The sequence below is a fragment of the Engraulis encrasicolus genome, chromosome 15 (genome assembly GCF_034702125.1).
Source record: "Engraulis encrasicolus isolate BLACKSEA-1 chromosome 15, IST_EnEncr_1.0, whole genome shotgun sequence".
Lineage (NCBI taxonomy): Eukaryota > Metazoa > Chordata > Actinopteri > Clupeiformes > Engraulidae > Engraulis > Engraulis encrasicolus.
Genome location: NC_085871.1, coordinates 19,663,945 through 19,683,944, shown reverse-complemented (window position 1 = coordinate 19,683,944; position 20,000 = coordinate 19,663,945). Strand labels below are relative to the sequence as shown.

Here is a 20,000-nt window from a genome sequence, read left to right as displayed (position 1 = left end):
AAAGATAACACCTTCGCATTTAGTTTCCGGACAAAATAAAGGCTACATGGTCAAAGTTAAGTTTTCAAAAGATATATTTAGACTAGTAGGCTATACCTAACGATTTTCCTAGTTCTCGCCATTTGTGAGAAATGTTCTTGTCTGTCATTCAAAAACTTACCGGCAAATAGGCACAGCAACAACGACTCTCTCCACAACTTCCAGCTGGTCTGTCCTCTCCAAAAAGCCGATTTTTCCATTTCTTTTGCCCCTTCCCCCAGTGTGTTCTGTACGTTATAGAGGCTTAAGTTCAACCATATAGGGCTATGTCCATTGGAACTTAAAAAAAATAAAACTTCAAAGACCTACTGGTCTGGGGAAAATTACAAACATCGTGGGGCTTCGGCGCTACGTTACCAGTAGAGTTGTCTCCTCTTTCAAATCGGCGCAAACGCAATTTCCCATATTCCACGTGTTACCTCCCTCCTTCTTGAAGCGCTCCACGAACTCCTTCCTCTTTGTTTCTCTTCCCCCCTCTTCTATTTTTCTTTTCTGTGTCTCCCCTCCCCCTGTTGCTCTATGCCTAAAATGACCGTCGAGACAGAGTTCCCCTGCGGCCGGCTGCTGGTCTGGGATCATACGGTCGGTGGTCGTTGTTTATAGTCCACTGGTAAAATCAAATAAATAAGCAGAACTCCTCCTCCTGTCACGACGTTGACTATCATCAAAGCACCGGTTATGGCCAATTACTGGAGGTAGGCTAAACACAGCGGATGGCCTCACGATTGTCCCCTCAGATAGCCTACTCTGTTGCAGAGAAGAAAAAAACACCCATTTGCGCTGTGCAAATTGCGCATCCTCTTAAGCCAGGAGCAGGATCCGGTGATCTACCTTTGACTTTTTTGCTCTCTCTCTCTCTCTCTCTCTCTCTCTCTCTCTCTGAAATGCTTTTGAGCTAAACAGATCGTCCCTGAGAGTGGGCTTAAAAAAAAAGCACACTCCGGCAAACAAAGCATGTCACGAATCTCTGAGAAGAAAAGGAACGTATTTTCAATTGAGGTTGCCAATTGTCAATAGGCACGAATCGAGTCTTGTTTGCACCACCACCACCATCATCATCATCATCATCATCATCATCATCATCATCATCATCATCATCATCCATCCTCTCCACCTGGTCTTTCTTTCTGAGAAATGATAACAAAACATATCCTTCAATGCCACGCATCATCCATACATTAGACACAATGCCACTGCAGGTCCGTTTCAGGGTCTTTGGGGACTTGCACACCTCACTGCCTACAAGGTAGCAAACTATTCGGTAGGGGCCCACTTAGAGTTCAATAGCAGTCTGAGTGCATTTTTCGGTCAATGAAATTAGGGAGGTGCTGCCACACTCACAAATTTGTCATTGCAGTCATTTGAATACAAGTATTGTATTCCTTACCAGGGGGTGCCCATTTAAGCTGGGGTCCCAAAGCAATTGCCTAGTTTGCTTCCCTGGTTGTGACAGGCCTGATGCCACCACTAAAGTGTCTTTCAGCAGACTTGCGGTTAGAGCGGCGTTGCACACCGCACTCCCACAATGCACAGTAATGAGCTGTACACAACAGTGAATGGTTGTGTGGGAGCTTATTCTTAAGAGGCCTTGTAAAGCTTCTTTAATAGGCATGCCACCCACCAATCAGCCATTCATGATCATTTCTGTCATCATTACATGCAGATGTTTGAGGGGGAACAAGAAGGTGTAGCCTCTGTCTACAGTTAGTCCCCTGAGGAATGTCTGTAGCATAGCCCCTACATACAGTACAGTAAGACCAAATATTAGACCGTCTCTGGTAAGACCTCATCACTACGCAGAACTCCAGCCCAAACCCATCAGAAAACAGGGCCAATGCTCTCTAGCATAGGCGTAATATGGCTTGACATTAACTTACCTATGTATATAGGCCTACCTTTGGGATATCTATTTATCATTTGGAAAATGCCTAGCACCACACCTAATGTACCCTCTATAGCCCCTGCCCCCACCATAATCACCACCATTTCCACACTGTTACCACTGCCCTGCAAAGGTTCACATGGGGGAAATCATTATAAACAAACAGTAAAGAAATCACCACAGGTCATGGTCAACACGTGGTTGCAGCTTACTGTATCTATGACAACCTCCACATTCTGTTTGTTTAGATAAAATGAAAACAATATGGCTCTGCCGTGGCCTAACAGTAGGGCACTGGGTTGCTACGCTGGGGACTGGGGTTCGATTCCAGCCCGGGTCATTTGCTAATCCTTTCCCGTCTCTCTCTCTCTCTCTCTCTCTCTCTCTCTCTCTCTCTCTCTCTCTCTCTCTCTCTCTCTCTCTCTCTCTCTCACTCATTTCCTGTCTCTCCTCCACTATCCTGTCAAAAATAAAGGTATGAAAAACCTTTATAAAAAATGTGTTTGTAATTTTGGATGCACTGTTTCAATGAAAATGAGTATCGGTCTCAGCTAACAGCTGCTGTTCGATGCAATTCAATCGAGACTTGATGTTTTCCCCTCCGCATACTCTGCCGCCCTCTCATTTTGGGTGGGTGGACCAGACATGCTGACCGGGTCTACTATATCCAGCAGGCGAGTCAGAAGAAGACATGATTATTAGTCCTCAAAGCAGAGACCCTGCGCACAACCACTCTCCAGGTGCTGGTGATGTGCAGTAAAAGTGATCCAAGTAAAGGGAGGAGAAATCAACGCTCATTGCTTCTTCTTTGCTGGTTGTTTATTTGGTGAACAGCACGTTTTGCTGTTCCTTCATCAGGTTCACTCTGACATTACACATGTCACCCATAGGTGATTATCAGTGCATTGCGATTAAGGTTCAGATTACCGCTTCATTGTCTTGGCCTATGCTATTGGCCAATCGAATGGCTGCTTTTCGCTACCCATAGGCATTCTGATGTCTCCACCAAAGCCTGTAAGATTCATATAGGCTAGTGAAGTGGAAAGTGAAAAGTAAAAGCCCGCCTGGGAAACTCCAGCTCCCATTGTCATTGTGACACAGCACTCCACAGCCCATTGCACACAATGAAATTGTATGTATTTCTCACCCGTGCAAGGGGGGCAGCCCCCAAGGGAGCAGTGCGGCGGGACGGTACCATGCTCTGCCTCAATCATGGAGCAGGATGGGCGAGAGCACTGGTTAATTACTCCCCCCACCAACCTGGCGGGTCGGGATTCAAACGGGCAACCTTTGGGCTACAAGTCTGATGCCCTAACCGCTTACCCATAACTTCCCTATATAGAGAAGGAAACTACTTATGTTGGGATTGGTGGGACAGGGTGGTGCCTGCTATGGCGATTTTACAAGGACCATTACATTGCATTACACTTAGTTGACGGTTTTATCCAAAGCGACTTACAGATATTTACAGGGTATTGGAGCAATGTGTGGTTAGGTGCCTTGCTCAGGGGCACTTCAGCCATGTGGCCTACTGGACCAGGGTTAGAAGAAACTCGCCGAGCAAAAATATTTTTGGTCGCTTGGCGGGTGCATCTAGATTACTAAGGTAATATGTGAGGGGAACCAAAGTCCAAACCCATAAAGAAGCAGGGCCAGTGTTCTGTCAAAGTTTGTGAAGTCTAGGCCCTATTGTGGCCTAACTGTGGTGTTACGGTAGGGCACCGGGTTACTGCGCCAGTGATGCAGGTTCGATTCCTGCCCAGATCATTTGCCAGTCCTTCCCCATCTCTCTCTTCCCGCTTGTTTTCTGTCTCTCTCTCTCTCACTATTCTATCACAAATAAGGGCATAAAAAGCCCTAAAAATATATATTTTTAAAAAGGTTTGTGCAGTCTATTCTATTCTATTCTATTCTATTCTATTCTATTCTATTCTATTCTATTCTATTCTATTCTGTTCTGTTCTATTCTCTTCTAATCTATTCTATTCTATTCTATTCTATTGTATTCTATTCTATTCTATTCTACTCTACTCATCAATTAATCGAGTAGGTTGATGCACGCTCATGTGGTATGCTCCAGTATGTGTGTGTAGGCCTGCAGACAGGGGTCGGCTGCAAACAGTTGAGTTTTCTTGGGCCTATAGGGAAGGGGGTTTGGGGCGCAGGAATTGGATCCCCAATACATTGTATGTATTGAGAGAGGGGCCCTTTCAAATGTTTTGTCCCGGGCCCGGTCAAAATTGTTAGCGGCCCTGTGTGTGTGCGTGTGTGTGTGTGTGTGCATGCGTGCATATTTTTGTGTGTGTGTTTAACTACTGCTGACATGCGTGGGAGGGGAGGGAAGGCGAGACTGACGGTGTGAAACATCCCTAGTCAGCAGAAGCCTGAGTCGGGGGGTCTAGGCGAGGTACGGCGCTCCTCTAATGACTGGGCCCATTGTTTGGAGCATCTGCTGTGGAGGGAGCGGGCCCTCATGGCTTCACTCAATTATGCCAATCGGCACGGCTTTTAAAACCATAATTACAGATTACAAGGCTTCCTGTGCTGTAGGAGCCTCTCTGGGGAGAGGAACCAAGCGGGAGGCCAGGCCTGCCTGGGGACTGCCATCTGGTGGCTGCAATGTGTTACTGCATACTGTCTGTTCCGCTGCCATTAGCCTGATTATCATCGACTTTCAAATCTCCTCGAGACTTGCTCTGACCAGGAGCATAACAATTAACATTTCCCAATAGGATGAGGGGGTGCTAGGGGGGCTGCCCAAGTTTGTCAGGTGTACGACAAAAAATAGCCTAAGTAATTGAATCAACTTAAAATCAAATAAACAAAAAAATGCAGCATTATAATAATCTATTGAATATCTGACATTAATAATATTAATGATATTATTTGTACAGAAAAAAAATATTGTAGCATGACCCATGTAAGGGGGGGGGGGGGCTTGTCATGGTAAAGTTTGGGAACCTGTGTACTAATGTAATCAGTGTACCGATGATACTATTACTTATTATTTGTGCATATTTGTGTGTTTTCGGCAGAAACCCACATCAGCACTGGGTTTATGAGCTGATACATAACCCTCTAGTTTTGTTAAGAATTAAGGGAAGTATATGTTTCAAAAATGTTGTGAATACCAGTGCATGTGAAAAAGAAAGTACTCCTGGCAACAGTTCACAGGTCAATTTTTTATATTTTATTCATAAACCTAAGACCATATATATATCAGACAGTATATAAATACTCTTTAGACTCTACACCCTTCTGGTATTTCAATAATAATAACAAATAAAAAATACAATAATAATAAAAAGCCACAAGATTATATTTAACAGGCTGTACAAAAATAAATAATGTTTGTATATTCTGTACAAAAAACACCTAATAAAAAAATTGAAAATAAAAAAAAAACATAACAAAAAACCAAAGGCACGGACCTTCTTAGAAGGTAGGAGAGACCTACTTATGAAGTATTAGAAGGAGAGAAGTCCCTCGACACAAATCTCCACGCTCATACACAAACACATACTTATATTCCCACTCCTCCTCCAAAGGCACAGGACATTTTCTTCTTAAAATCTCAAAAAAAAAATCTTTGGTATTTTTTTCACTTTATCCCCCCAAAACTGTTCCCTCCCACCCCTCCCTTGTGGCAAGACTAGGCACGACAAGGATGTGTGATGCGTAACAATCATCCTGCACCCCATATTTCAGAGTTTGAGTAGCTACTGAATGCTTAACATAGACAACAGAAAAAAAAACACTTTCTTTTTTTAAAAAATAGCAGCGTACACAACAGGAATGGAACGGACACATTGTAGTATTGAAATTTAAATATGTGAAACAAAATGAACAAAAAACAGCAAGTGCTGTTCTTACTGTAATGTGTACAACAACTGATGTCTTTTTTTAATTTCCCCACCCCAATCACTCTTCTCCCAAGACATATGCAGTGGAATGTGTTCCGTCAGGTACAATAAAGATGGATTGGCACACATGGTTATCCCAATTCCAAACCCTTTTATGCCCATTTCTCTGAAGATGGACTTTTTAGATTGTTTTTTTCCTGCATATTGCTCTGTAACCTTCTCTCCTTTTCTCTCTATCTCTTTTTTAATAATGCTCTCTGTGAGTAATTCAAAATAAATCTCTCTGTCCAGTCCAGCTCGAACAGGTAATATAAACTTGACAACACTCATACTGTACATACTGTACATGCATACATACATACATACATACATACATACATACATACATACATACATACATACATACATACATACATACATACATACATACATACATACATACATACACAATGAGGACATGCATGTATACATTTAGCACGCATGCTAAAAAAAATGACAACAAACATACATACAAACATTCACGCATGGATGGATCTTGGCACAGGAAGCACACTTGATGAAGAAAAGAGGAGCGTGTGTGCACTGTCCAGGTTTCTCTTCAACCTCCTCCATCACCTCTGTGGTAATGCTATGCCAATTTCTGAAGCTCCTGTTGCTGAGGTGACTTGCAACCGGGCCAGGGACCCCCCAAGCCGTGCCAGCTGTCAGTGTCTCTTACCATTTGCACAGGCCAGGGCACTAACAAGTTCCCCTTCCCCTCTGGACAAACAAGGCTAGTTTGCAGTCACTTGACAACATCGAGAAGAGGAGTGGAGGGAGGCACCCACTAACTATCCCCCCTTTTCTAACGCCTCGGTCAACTTCTTAAGATGTTTCACGAGTCAGGACTGGGAACAGGCTACATTGCAGCTGCTGTTCACCAAGACCGTCACTAGGGGGCATCACTCTCCCTCTCAGTTCAGTTCAGGTGGACTCGCTAGCGCTAACTAGCAGGCGCTCTGGTTGCACAGGTCCAGCAGGGGCCTGGGCCTGTCCTTGGCGCTGCAGCTCTCGTTGGGCATCGTCCGGCCGTCGTGGCCCACGCAGCGCAGCATGCGCTTCCGGAAGCCCCGGCCGCACGTCTTGGAGCAGTTGGACCACTCTCCCAACAGCCAGCTGGGGCAGGCCTGCGCCGAGCACGCGCGGCTGGCCTGGGGTCTCAGCTCCTCGGGGCACTCCCGCGACTGCCGGCCTTGGGCGTCCAGGCACAGCACCTCCCGCTGCTGCGTGCCACCGCCGCACGTCTGCGAGCAGGGGCCCCACTCCCGTAGGGTCCACTCGGCGCCTCCCGCCTCCCGGATGGCATTGATGGACTGCCGGGACTGGGATCCGGAAGACGAGGAGGACGAGGCCGAACCTGGGGAGGCGGACGTCGATGTGGAGGAGGTGGAAGACGTGACGGGTCTCGGGGCGAAGTAGCTGTACTTGACTCTGGGCCTCGGGGACTCTCCGACTGACAGCACCTGGATGGTGAGGGGCTCGGGGAGAGGGGCGAAACTGCGGAGGCGCTCCAGGGAGGCCGAGGATCCGCTGTAGCGCAACAGCGACCCCCGCAGGGAGATGTCGGTCTCCAGCGTCGTCAGCTTGTAGTCACCGTTCAGCAGGTAGGTGCCGTCCGGCCGTTTGACCGCCAGGTAGCTGTTGTCGTGGCGACGGCCACCGGGGCTACGCTGCTTGACGTCAACGAGGGTGGCGCCGGCGGGGATGGTGACTACGTCCTGGTACCCAGGCCTGAGCAGAAGCAAAGACACACAAGATTAGCACCGATGTTCACAAGATTAACAGTAGGGAACGTGAACATGCATTTTCTGTAAGGATTTTAGTTCATATGGGTCAAGTTGTCAGTATCTGAATCTGCACCAAAATTAATTATAGTGTGTTTTACCTGACCCCCTTAGTAAACGTAGTAGTGCAGTAATGGTAGTAACCTTAACATCAGCTAGCATATGTCACCATTTAGCCAAAGACTTATGTGTGTGTTTTAGTTGGCTATAAAGTTAAACAACTTCTGAAAGATTGGCATGGTGCATGAATGCTGCAGGTGCATGGCGTGTACCCTCACCTTGCTCGGTCCAAGGACCCAGACACCTTCTTGCAGGTGGAACCATCACCGCCACAGATGCCACACTTGTCAAAGCGCTTGTTGGAACCGATGACGCGATCGCAGCCGGCTTTCACGCACTGGCCTTGCACGCACACTGAGGTGGAGTCCGGGGTGCAGGGTGTACCGTCAGCCACCTGAGGGCGATAGAGAGGGAGACTAACGTTATTCTTCTGATTGACCAGCAGATTAACACAGGGAGCGATGGAAGCTAGCATCATATGCAGAGAGAGACAAATGTTATTCTACTGATTAGCTTCAATGTTCTGAGCTAGTAAATGTTATCGGAGGCAGAGAGAGGCTAACCCTATTATTCTGAGCAACCACAACAAATCAGAGGTGCATTTCTCGAAAGCGTAGTTGTTAGCAGTTAGCAACTTGGGTAGTTGCCAATGGGAAATTGCATTGCAACCAACAAAGTAACTAACATAGTTAGCAACTACACTGTCGAGAAATGCACCCCTGAGATAGTTAATGATTGCAGATAGATAGAGAGGCTAATAAAATTTGAGGTGTCCAATGAGCCAAGGACCTACCTTAGGCTTGAGGATGAAGAAGTAGCCTGTGCCCTTGGCTCTGCACACCAGCTTGCACCGGTCTTTGGGCGATACGCCAGCGTATTTGGGCACCCACTCAACGCCGCTGCTGGACCCGAAGGAGACCTGGGAGGAAATGTCATTGTGGGCCAGACACTGTTCTTCACGGAACGTCAAACCTGAAAGACAAAGAAAACAAAAAATGTAATACTCATAATGTAAAAATAAAAACTCGTAATTTCCTTCCATTGATTTCAAGTTCAAGTCAGTTTTCCACACTATATAGAGCAGGCAGGTTTGTTACATCATTAACCCCTTAAGACACTACGCCTGTTATAAATGAGCTGTTATCGGAATGGCAATGACCAAGTTGTAATGTCTTAACCCCGTGCACTGTCATAGTGATGTAGTACTATGGTAGCTTAGTGGCAGACAGTGTCTGGTAAGGGGCTACGGGTGAAAGGGTCTCACTTACCATTGCTGTCGGGGCAGGTCTCAGTGTTGCAAGAGCGATACTGGATCCGTTTGCCTTCACAATATTTGCCGCCGTTCTTGGGCGTGGGGCTGTCACAGTCTCTGAAGGAGTACTGCACGCCTCCTCCGCAGGTGCGAGAGCACTCTCCCCATGGTCCCCACGTACCCCAACCACCGTTCACTGGAGTCTGGAGGCAGGAGAGAAAGGGAGGAGAACTTTGAGTATGACATTCAGAACATCAACTGTACCTAACACAACAGAACCATTTTAGTGTAATAATAGTGTAATACTACTCTTACCACCACTACTAGGCTACTACTACTGTGAATAATAATAACAATCAGTATTTGTTTAGCACATTTGTTTGGCATTTGTTTAGCACGTAGCACGCATGTGTTTTGGTGGCACCAACTCACCTGGAGCTTAGCCGCTTCCGTCTTGCTGAGGCACTGGCCGGCCAGGCAGAAGCTGTCGTGTCCACAAGCCGTTCCATCCGCCCAGGGGAAGTTCTTGGTCTGGCACACCAGCAGCCCGTTGGCAGTAGTCACCGTGCACCACAGCGCAGCACAGGTGGTGCTCAGGTCAGGGCAGTGCTGGGACTCCTCGCCGAAAGTAAGACGGCACTGGCGGTCAGCGTCGTACACGGTGCCGGGCAGGGCCTGGGGCAACGGCTGGGGCTTCTGGGGTTTGTCCAGGAGGCACTGGCCGTGTCCGTTGTCCAGGAATGAGGTGATCATGAGGGCACTGCAGGGGGACCAGGGCCTCAGCTGGTCCAGGTTGGACAGGGTGGAGGCCATCATGTGGGAGCTCCAGTGGTCGCCGTTGACACTGGCACACTGCTTGGCGTCGTCATGTGGCATGTTGAAAACATGACCTGTGATACATAAACATTTTTAAATCAGAAATGTATTCAGGAGAAAAACAAAATGACAACTATTCACACCATTCTCCTTTGATGCTATGACCTTTTTGCAGAAGGAAGTTTATGTTTTTTATAGTATTATCTTACCAAGTTCATGAGCCACAGTGAAGGCTGCCTGGAGGCCATCATCCTCAATGATGGAACAGCTTCTCTCCGGCTGACACACGGTACCCACATCAGCCATGCCCAGAGTGTCACAGGAATGTGCGCCACACAAATCCTATAAAAAAACAAGGAACACAATTTAGCACAAAAAAAATCAGCCACTTTATTCTTTATTCTCTCGCTCCTACTATCCTTTTAGTAGTTTGAAAACAGCGCAGCTCTTTTAGCCCCTCTTACTTTCATTCTCATATTTTATGAACTGTTTTTTTCACTTCTCTCCAGTCACTTGAAGTGAACGCAGACTGGCTGATGCTCACCTGTCGCGTGAAGAGCACAGCCGTGTCATAGTGCTCTGGATTGTGGTCACTGGGCGGGTTGTGCTGCCGCTGCCACTGGCAGAAGTTCCTGAGGGTCAGGGCGGCGTTGGAAGATACGTCTGGTCCGTGCTGCTCGTCGTAGACCACCAGCAGTTTCACCACGGCCAGGCTGATGGAGTTGTGGATGGTCGGGTGACGATAGAGTCGAGATGCAACCGCCATGATGGTCATGAGGTACGGCTTCAGGCCCGCGCCGTGGAACTCGGCCATGGACTGGTCAGCAACCAACATGATCTCGACGTAGCGAGGGGTGGACACGAAGCGCTTAGAGCGATGGTGAGCTGTAACAGCAAGAATATGAAGTTATAGATTAGATTCAGACATTCAATCATTTAGATTAAGGTAAATTGTAGTGTTGTTTATTTTAGCTCTAAATAGGTCATTGTAGCTGTGTGTAGAGAAGCAGAAACAGATCTTTGTGCAATTTTATAACTGAAGTAAAGAAAGGAATCTCATAGGAACGACACCCCAAGACGAGGGGCCAAGTCTCAGGTTGCTCTGGACAGGAACGTAACATGACTCAGCTTCAGATCCGTCCCGCCTACTTGGAGGGAAACCTCTTTCTGTCTGACCTTCTCTGGTAGGAAATTTGGCGGAAAAGGCTGTCTACAATCCCCCCTGGCAAAATATGTCTGACGGAGGCTGAGCGACCTACCGACGCAACGTGCGGTACCAGGAGACGACTGTGCTCGCCTTACCAGCTCCAAACCTCCCTCCTCTCCATGTCACTCCCGCCCCTTACCACTTGTACCTCTCCTCCCCCGAATCCTGCGTATACGGATGGAGAGCCGTACCCTCTCCACGTTAACCCTAACCGGACCACAACCCAAAATCGTCGACTAATAGATAGCTTTATATGATGGATTTTAAAGCATTGCACAGCAACTCAGGGGAGTGCCAAAAGAGCATGGCAACAAATGTAAATGTGTGTTAACCTCACAAGGTGGCAAAATTCAGTATTAGTAATGAAAGGAACCATAATCTGGCGAATAGAAGGAGGTGGGGTGTGCGCACACGGCACACTTGGATATCGCATCTTTAGAGGTTAATTTCATGCGTCAAATAACACGTGATAAGGCAATGTCAATGAGTGCATGCCGTAAGGGAAATAGTTTGACAAAAAAAATCTTTCACCAAAAGCAGATCCAGATGTCATTTGGAGAGCTTGATGTCATGCGCTCTAACTTTTCTGCACTCTTTATTTGAATCACATTCACAAAAACTGTTATTGTTGTAACCTTTTATTGAGATTAATAATAAAATGTACCTTTTGAATCAGAGTTTGTGTCTTGACTAAAGATGGGTTTGTGGGGGCTATCCTTGACCCGTTCCTCCTCCTCGTTCACGCCGCACTTGGAGTTGCCCTCCTCCGACACCATTCCCCTTGCCCTGCGCTGGATGATGTGGAGGTCCTCATCCGTGGGCTGGACGTCCGCGCTGACATTGACCGGTTGGATAAAGTACTCTTGGCCACTCAGGTAGAACCCACCCTGGAGTCCTCCGCACAGGTTAAGTGCTGCGGCGGAGGTGGCCTCTCCATTCACCGTTCCTGAGAAAAAGCACCGCGCCTCTGCCCCACCGTCCGTCTCTGGCAGTGGGGTCGAACCAGGATTTCCCACCACATGGAAGACAAACCCGGGCGCCAAAAAAGTGTGGTCCGGCTCTAGCTCCAAGACCAGCTGCTCACCAAAGACGTCCAGGCGATAAAAGCGTTTTTCCGACTCCTTCTCCTGTGCCTCGGCGTTAAGGTCCCGCCACTGCTCATTCTGTCGGCTATGATCCGGGTCAAGCCGAACCGGCACCACCGTACTCTGCTGAAAAGCGCTGCGCCCGGCACTAACGCCAACAGCACAAAGTAAACAGACCGCCAAATGCAAAACCTCCATGATATTCCTCCTGAATCCCAAAAGGGAAAAGAGTTTTTTAAATGATTGTAGAGTGGCCGCAACAAAAATCCGCGCAAGGTTTGCAGCCCTTTGCAAAAATATTGGGCACTGAGTGTCCAAGACTAGCTTGTAAACAAGAAGAAATGTTAAGACTAAAAAAACACCTATATCCAGTGCAAAATAAAGTGTAATCTCTGCTGATCTTGGGCTTTCAAACGCAATAAATAAAAAGAAAATGCAAAAACAAAATTGAACAGAAGAGGATTGTCTTGCAGTCCCAGTCCTCCCTTTGGAAGTTGTTGCAGATTCCGGACCAAACCAAAAAAATCAATCAGAGCTTCTCTAACTCTTCTCTTCACTTAGAATATTTGTCAGCTGTTGAGGTCTGTCTTTCGGGACAGTATGGTCCAGCTGCGTGTGTATCTGCCTCTGCTCTCCTTTGCTCTTAGATGAAGCTCGGACCCCGGCTTCCTATATATCCCCACCAGCCTGGGACCGCCCTTTTCTCCAGTGCCTTTGATCTAACACAGCGCGATCTTGTGCGCAACAAAACGCGGCAGAGTCTCTGGCACTCGGCCATAATAATCAATCACAGTGGAGTGGGGACGCACAGAGCTCCCACCTACCCAACTCTCCACCCCATCCAATCCCCCCCCCCAACAACTCTCTCTTGTCTTCCACCGTCCAAAGGGTGGGAGTAGGCTATCTCCCATTCCACATCCACCGGCAATGTTAAACTTTTATGTGTCACTTTACTTCTAGTCTTCGGAAAAGTTTGGGCTTTCTTGCCCTATTTTTCTATCCACCACCATCTGTATTTCATTTGATATTTGCAACACTGGAGACTATTTGCCAGTAGAGAGTAGGCCTACAAAACTTTGGATCAAATCGCCTTGACCGAGATTGTTGTGGTGTGTGGGCTGTTTGGTTCGCGAAACCATACATAGGCAGTAGGAAAGACCCCGTTCCATTGCTTGAATGTGTATCTGTGCGCAGGGAGAAGAGGAACTGATAGCCGGGGTAGAGAGGGGCTGTTAAGGTGGAACTGGTGGGTTTGTGCCGCTTACCTCTGTGTGCACAACAGACTTTCGCCCCTCTCAGTGAAGAGCTGCTCTCCTCCCCCTTACACTCCCGGTGCAGCTGAAACATTTCTTATGACAGGCCTGGAATCAGCAGCCGTTTCTCCGGCGAATACGTTCCTTGTTGTGTTCGTGACCAACTCATGTTGCTGGCTAGGCATACTGAAGGGATTTCTCATTGTGTCCCTATATTAGGCCTACCTGTATTCAGGTGACACTTCATAGTTCAGAATAACTTATCTGTCACATAGAAAGTATGCTAGGCCTACCCGATTCGGGAACAGGCTTCCATATCAAATAGGCGACGCACAGCCAATGAAAATCTGAGCTTGAAGCGCAGATTAGACTTCTGCAACTGCGAGTCTTCACCTTTGTAAGCCTGTCAATAACATTCCTTTATTGATGGCACTGAGATAAGCGAACCACAGAAGTCGGGGAAACATGGTTGCACGATTGTAGTGCGCATACGATGAAAATTGAGGCCTATGTATTGATGGCCCCCTTAAACAATAGGCCTAGCCTAGAACATAAACACGTTAAACTGAATATGCTACTGTAGGCCCACTTCTACTTGACTTTACTATAGAAGTCAGGACTCTATGGGACCCAGACTGACCAGACCCCCTTAAAAGAAAATGCTTTTTTTCTCAGAGCAAATTGTACTAAATACTTTCAGCCACAAGGGGGCAGTCGAAGACCATTATTTCTGCATATGATCTGGCCTCGTGCCTTTTGCTGTCGGCTAAATGGTAGTGCAACGCTTTATTGTGCGTTATTGGAGTTGAAAACTGCACTGTCACCCCTATAATGTGTGAAATTTATCTTCACTTTTTTAGTAGTTCCATAAATATTGTTCTGTTGTGTCATATTTGACAGCTAAAGTGAAAAGTTCGACTATATCTGCAAAATGTAGTCAATGTTATCACCTCAAGGTGGCAGCACAGCCATATTTTTGACTGAATCGAGTCATCATCAGAAACGAACACGACCTGAACTCAGCATCAGGTAGGCTGAATCATGGTAGGCCTAATGATTCGGTTGACTCTCAGCCCATGTAGGCCTGGTTCGTCATGGGAATGTGGTTTTCATCAGATTTTTTCCCCCCTGAATCTCACCAGGTTAGTGTTTTCCAGTGAATATTTGACCCTGTGAGACATCATTTTCAGAAAGGACGCCTGACGTCCGGCTTTATTTGTATTGGATAGGCTATGAAGGCTATCAGTATTTTTGTAGGCCTATAGATCAGTCATGCGCATGTCAGCAGCCATGAAACAGTAGGCCTACAGGGAAGCTGGACAGAGGGGTCAGTTGTCCTGGGCCCAGGAAGGGGGCGCCTGTAATTGGATTCTCATTGTGGAGCCTCGTTGAAGCTGTCAGTGGCACTGGTTGTGTATGAGATGTAGTAGCCAGAGACGGTTTTAATGCAGAATAGAGAATCTTTGGTAGTAACTGTTAATGGCAGTTTCCAGAAATTGCATAATCTTTATGTGTAGACCTATGGGGTAAGATGTGTGTGAACATTATTTTTTGTGTTTTGTAAGTTTCGGTTAAGGATGTCAGCATGTATCAAATAGTAACCTTTGTGTCCATGATTTCTAACTGTATAGTGCAGTTATCATCATCAGTTCTTATGTGTGTTGGATGTGCATTATTTTTTAACAATATTTTAAGTTATTTTAATATATTAAGCATGTCAGCTTGTAAACAGTAGCCCATATGTGTAGTTACTGTAGAGAGTTGAAGGTAAAAAGCTCGCACGTCCAGGCGTCTGACCTGGGAGCAGGACCAATAAATATCCAGATAAAAAAAGAAGTCCACAACAACCAGAATTTCATGCTCCCAATTATATTTTTATTTTTTCCGTGACGTTTCGGGTAGAACCCTTCTTCAGATGTGAAAACATACATAGGCCTACAAAAGCACCCTTAAATACAATTTCCGGGTGATCACATGACCCTCATTGCAAGTGTAAACATCATTGTTCACAATAATCAGGCTACAACCCAGCACCCATAGTCATTGGTTACACATTTGATGACAATTCGACAACATCAAGAATGACAAAGATAGACAATCAATATACATTCCAGGAACAACAAATCCCTTAGTAATACAAAAAAATAATAATAAACAATAATAAACAATAACACCAATGTGCAAACCCAATTCCCCAGTATATACAGTTTGGCCTAAGCCACCATCAAAACAGCAACATTAGGTAGAAACAGTTTTGACCGCAAAAAAAGTTGACAGCAAAAGATTCGAGCCATTCATGGTCACTGTTTCACAGTCACATGCACTGACCCGTCCTTATAATCGAGTTCAGAGTTCAATAATAGAGTTCATAGCAGCAAGAAGACACCAGGGATCCAGAGAGCCGTTGCAGGGGTCAGAGTCTAGAGCAATAGATGGACAGTCCTGAAAAGTTAGTGTAACACAGACTAGTGCAGCAGAGAGTTCACAAAGGCCTCAGGTCAACATCTTCATTCATACCTCTAGGACAGTGTTTCCCAACCTTTTTTGTCTTACGTACCCCCTAAGCATCTTAGTTGTGCCGTGAGTACCCCCTAATTTATGTTATATATCGCTTCCTCTGTCCTAATATGACTTCTCCATTCATTTGTTACAATAATAAACATTTTCCAAGTACCCCCTGCAGTGTGCTCACGTACCCATAGTGGTACACGTACCCTTGGTTGGGAAACACTGCTCTAGGAGACAATGTCCATAGTGTGTATATCCAGTATGCTTCTCTCCTCAGTATTAAGGAGTTGACCCCCCCCCCCAAGGCTCGGACACTTGACATGTTCAATACCTGTGTACCTGAGAGTTGAGACAGTTGAGACACCACTTGGCACTGGTGAAGTGAATCGCCACTGGACTTTTGTCGTTGTGGTTACGGATGTTGGATCGGTGTTCAGCAAGCCTTGTCAGAGTCAGACGACTCTGCAGCAGAGGAGGACTTCCAGACACAAGTTTTACTTTACACTGTGGACACTTTACACTTTATATTTTTGGTGTGTGTGTGTGTGTGTGTGTGTGTGTGTGTGTGTGTGTGTGTGTGTGTGTGTGTGTGTGTGTGTGTGTGTGTGTGTGTGTGTGTGTGTGTGTGTGTGTGTGTGTGTGTGTGTGTGTGTGTTTGTGTGTGTGAGAGAGAGATGCTTTGGCACAAAGTATGCAACAGTGAGCTATATATGATTATTTTATGTGTAAATATGTGTGTTATGTCTTGTGGACAATGTCTTTATGTCTTTATTTATATGTGTATGCTACTTGACACCTTAATTTCCCCCTGGGATCAATAAACGATACTCTACTCTACTCTACTGTCTACTCTACTCTCTAAGCGCAGGACCTGGAGGCTCGCTTCACAGACAGACAATACAGGCCAGAATGGATCACCACTGCACGGAGGCGCTTTGACAGTATGTCACAAACAGACTGCTTACACATGCCAAAACGTACAGCTGAGGAGACGCGTCTAAATTGTATCGTACTGTACTCACCTCTCAGCCACAAGTTCCAATCAATCACCAAAAAACACTGGCATATAGTCACCTCTGACCCAGCTCTAACCTGCTTCACACTACCTCTTAGAGTTGTATTCAAAAGACCCCCCAATCTCAGAAATCTTTTGGTCAGGGTCCACCACTCTGAACCAACCTGAATATTTTTTTGCGCCAGATCCCTCAGGGCAACTATAAGTGTGGGCAGTGTGCCCAGTGCAATTTTACCACCAAAACAAAAACATTCAATCACCCCCTCACAGGGAAACGTTTGCACATCAAGGACGTGATAACCTGTAATAATAACGTGGTTTATATGCTTAGATGTCCACGGCCTGGCCTAGACTGATAAACCAGCCTAAATGGATTGGATGTCTAATTGACCAAATGCAGGCAAAACATTTTGCCGTCCAGCAGTTGGCGCTGGTTTTCCAGGCTAGGCCTGGCCTACATCGGCAAGACGACCAGATGCCTGAAAACAAGGATTGCTGAACACCGATCCAACATCCTTTATTTATCTAGTTACTGTAGAGGCCAGTTTTCAGAAACAGGTAAATTGTCCCAGGCCCAGGGAAAGTAGGGGGCTAGAATCGGGACCCCTTTACACCTCGTGCATTGAAAGATAGTGAGGGGGCTTTTACAGATGATTTTGCCCCGGGCCCGGTGAAAGCTGTGAGCGGCCCTGTTCTCAAGTCGTATATAACAACAGCTCAGTAGGTGCATGTGAAGGCTAAAGAAAACAGAGCGGACAGAGTGAGGAAATAATTTCTGCAGAATGTAGTTCCAAGTATGGCAGTGGCTTTCAGTGAACGTTTGATTCTTACTGTTGGTAACACAGGGAGCAAAAGGGCCATTTTCAACAGTTTATGTTTTTTTTCTGAATCCCACCAGGTTGGTGTTTTCCAGTGAATGTTTGACCCTGTGTGCTATCATTTTCAGAAAGGACGTCTGACTGGCTTTATTTGTATTGGATAGGATATGTTATCAATGTTTTTTATAGATCAGTCATGCATGTCAGCAGTCATGAAACAGTACCGGGAAGACTAAGTTAGGCTATTAGTCATTCAGAGGTATATAGGCCTACTGTACATGTAGGCCTATCTGCCCCGGTCAGTCTGACAGTTATCATCCAACAAGACTACATGTGTCGTAATTCAGCCACAGTGGTTCCCAAACTGTGAGTCAGGAGGATCATTGTGTGTGTATGGGAACTGTATCAGTCAAAGCAGTTCTCACCAAGCAGGTGTGTATGGGGTGTGTGCAGTATTACTCAGTAGACGTAACTGGTCAATAAGAATACATTTACAAGTCGGTGATTTCCTGTGAATGTTTGACCCTTACTGCCAGTAACAGAGGAAGGGGGAAGGGGAGGGGGTCATTCTGAGGTCTAGGCACTAGATGGGACATGTATCTGTCAGTGTTAATCTGGCATTCATCAGCCAGCAGATATGCATGTGTTGTGTCGCCTGATAAACCAGGCTAAATGTGAGATTGGATGTAAAAATGTCGGCGTCCAGTGGGTGGCGCTGGTTTACTAGGCTATGTGTTGTGCATAAGTCATTAAATAATGGTTCAGCCATTAAGACGCAGAGACAGGAATTATTAGTTTTCATGATTTCATGTCAGTATAACTGATGAAATGTATACAGTCTTCTTTGGCATAGGTCCAATCATCAACCCAAGTCTTGCGCTAGTGGAACCAGTAGAGTCTGCCATTGCCGTGCAGCAGGAACCAGACCTTTAACCCCCCAGACAGGTAGACCTGACCCAACTGGTGGTAGTGGGAATGGAGGTGGAGATTTTGAACTGCCTGCACTTAAGGCAGCGAGAAAGGTGATTTAGACACATCACTAACAAAGGAAATGGCGTCTGCTGATTACCTGGGCGAAATGTGCACGTGAGAGTCGAGTCTTCCTGTCAGAACTAGCGCAGGCTTATATTTCCCAAACTGGGGGTCGAGACCCCCAAGAGCATCATGGAGGGACAGCAGGGGGGTTTTGGAGATAGGGCAATGCCTGTATAAAACTCATATAGGCTGCATGTATACAGATCTATCTTTTTAAAAAAGATTGTTTTGTTGTCTTTTAGACTTTGTTAGTGACAGGACAGTTTGAGAGAGAGTTAGACAGGAAACAGGAAGGGTTGGTTAAGGACCCGGCCTGGAATCGAACCCAGGTCGGCCGCGTAGCATACGAGTGCCCTACCATAACGGCATGGCAGGGCCTACACAGATCTATCTTAACCCCACAAAAAAAAAACAATATTAATGTTGAAATATGATTCCTGAAATAATTGATCATATCTATCGATATTGACTTGCATGGTTAATAAGTATAGTCATACTTTTCCTGTTGTGAAATGAATTTACGAAACATGTTTGGCACCTGATGAAATATGAATGAGAGTACTCTTAGGTCCCAGAGGGGTGTCACAGCAGAAAAGGTTTGGGGACCATGGCAGTAGTAGGCCTATATGAAGGGTAGTCTACGTCAGTTATGTATTAAGTTCATTATGTCTAACTGTTTAACATAAACACTTAGGGGTTTCTTTTGCCTTAAGACATGTAAAAGTTTTTATCTTTTACCTGACATGTTTCGACGGTGTTACTTCCGTCTTCATCAGAGGGTCACTATGATGTTGATGAGTGACGTGCTTTAAAAACATGTCATGTCGAAACATGTCAGGTAAAAGATAAAAACTTTTACATGTCTTAAGGCAAAAGAAACCCCTAAGTGTTTACGCCAGTTGTTCTTCAATTTGGAAGTCTTGCCCCAAATTTGGTCTGATGACTGATGTTCAGGTTCCATGACAGAGACTGATGGATGGTGGTCCTTAAAAAACGAAAGGAGCCGACCCACTTTACTCGTATATTAAGTAGCCTGATACAAGACGATAGATGGCAGGGTGGAGGGATATAACCATATAAGTAGTTCTCACCCATTAGATGTGTATGGGGTGTGTGCACAATTAACCCCTTAGCGCAGCACTATGGCTCTCTGTAATGTCATAGCAATGTTGTTATGATGTAGTTAAGCATTTTCAGCAAGTGAATAGGGTCGCTGGCGACCCCATCTGCAGTAAGAGGCTACGGAGGTTTATACAGGGCTGGACTCAAAAAACGAGTCCATTGTGTATAGACCAGCCCCTCAAAATATTCCATTCATCGACTGCCCATTATACTTTTTTCGTT

At 45.9% G+C, this 20,000-nt stretch overlaps 2 protein-coding genes across 2 annotated transcripts in view; both read right to left on the bottom strand.

The window, feature by feature from the left end:
- The window catches only part of cyyr1 (cysteine/tyrosine-rich 1), a 9,892-nt gene extending 9,310 nt beyond the window's left edge, over nt 1-582 (bottom strand). The window contains exon 1 of the mRNA XM_063217924.1: nt 161-582. Within this exon, the coding sequence (XP_063073994.1) occupies nt 161-239 (79 nt within the window). The 5' untranslated portion in view covers nt 240-582. The remainder of the gene's footprint in view (nt 1-160) is intronic.
- A 4,491-nt stretch (nt 583-5,073) lies between these two features.
- On the bottom strand, nt 5,074-12,682 carry adamts1 (ADAM metallopeptidase with thrombospondin type 1 motif, 1). Its single transcript, XM_063217189.1, has 8 exons — nt 11,607-12,682; nt 10,280-10,620; nt 9,945-10,077; nt 9,352-9,809; nt 8,936-9,122; nt 8,461-8,639; nt 7,886-8,061; nt 5,074-7,554 (listed from the first exon to the last, which is right to left on the bottom strand). Exons 1-8 carry the CDS (start codon nt 12,223-12,225, stop codon nt 6,771-6,773), a joined length of 2,877 nt encoding a protein of 958 aa, XP_063073259.1. The 5' UTR covers nt 12,226-12,682; the 3' UTR covers nt 5,074-6,770.
- Nucleotides 12,683-20,000: the final 7,318 nt, after the last annotated feature.

Coding starts and splice junctions, on each gene's coding strand:
- adamts1 (XM_063217189.1), bottom strand. CDS start 12,225: ATGGAGGTTTTGCATTTGGCGGTCTGTTTACTTTGTGCTGTTGGCGTT. Junction 10,078..10,279: donor CTGTGCTCTTCACGCGACAG/GTGAGCATCAGC, acceptor GTTTTTTTATAG/GATTTGTGTGGCGCACATTC. Junction 7,555..7,885: donor GGGTCCTTGGACCGAGCAAG/GTGAGGGTACAC, acceptor GCTTCTGCTCAG/GCCTGGGTACCAGGACGTAG.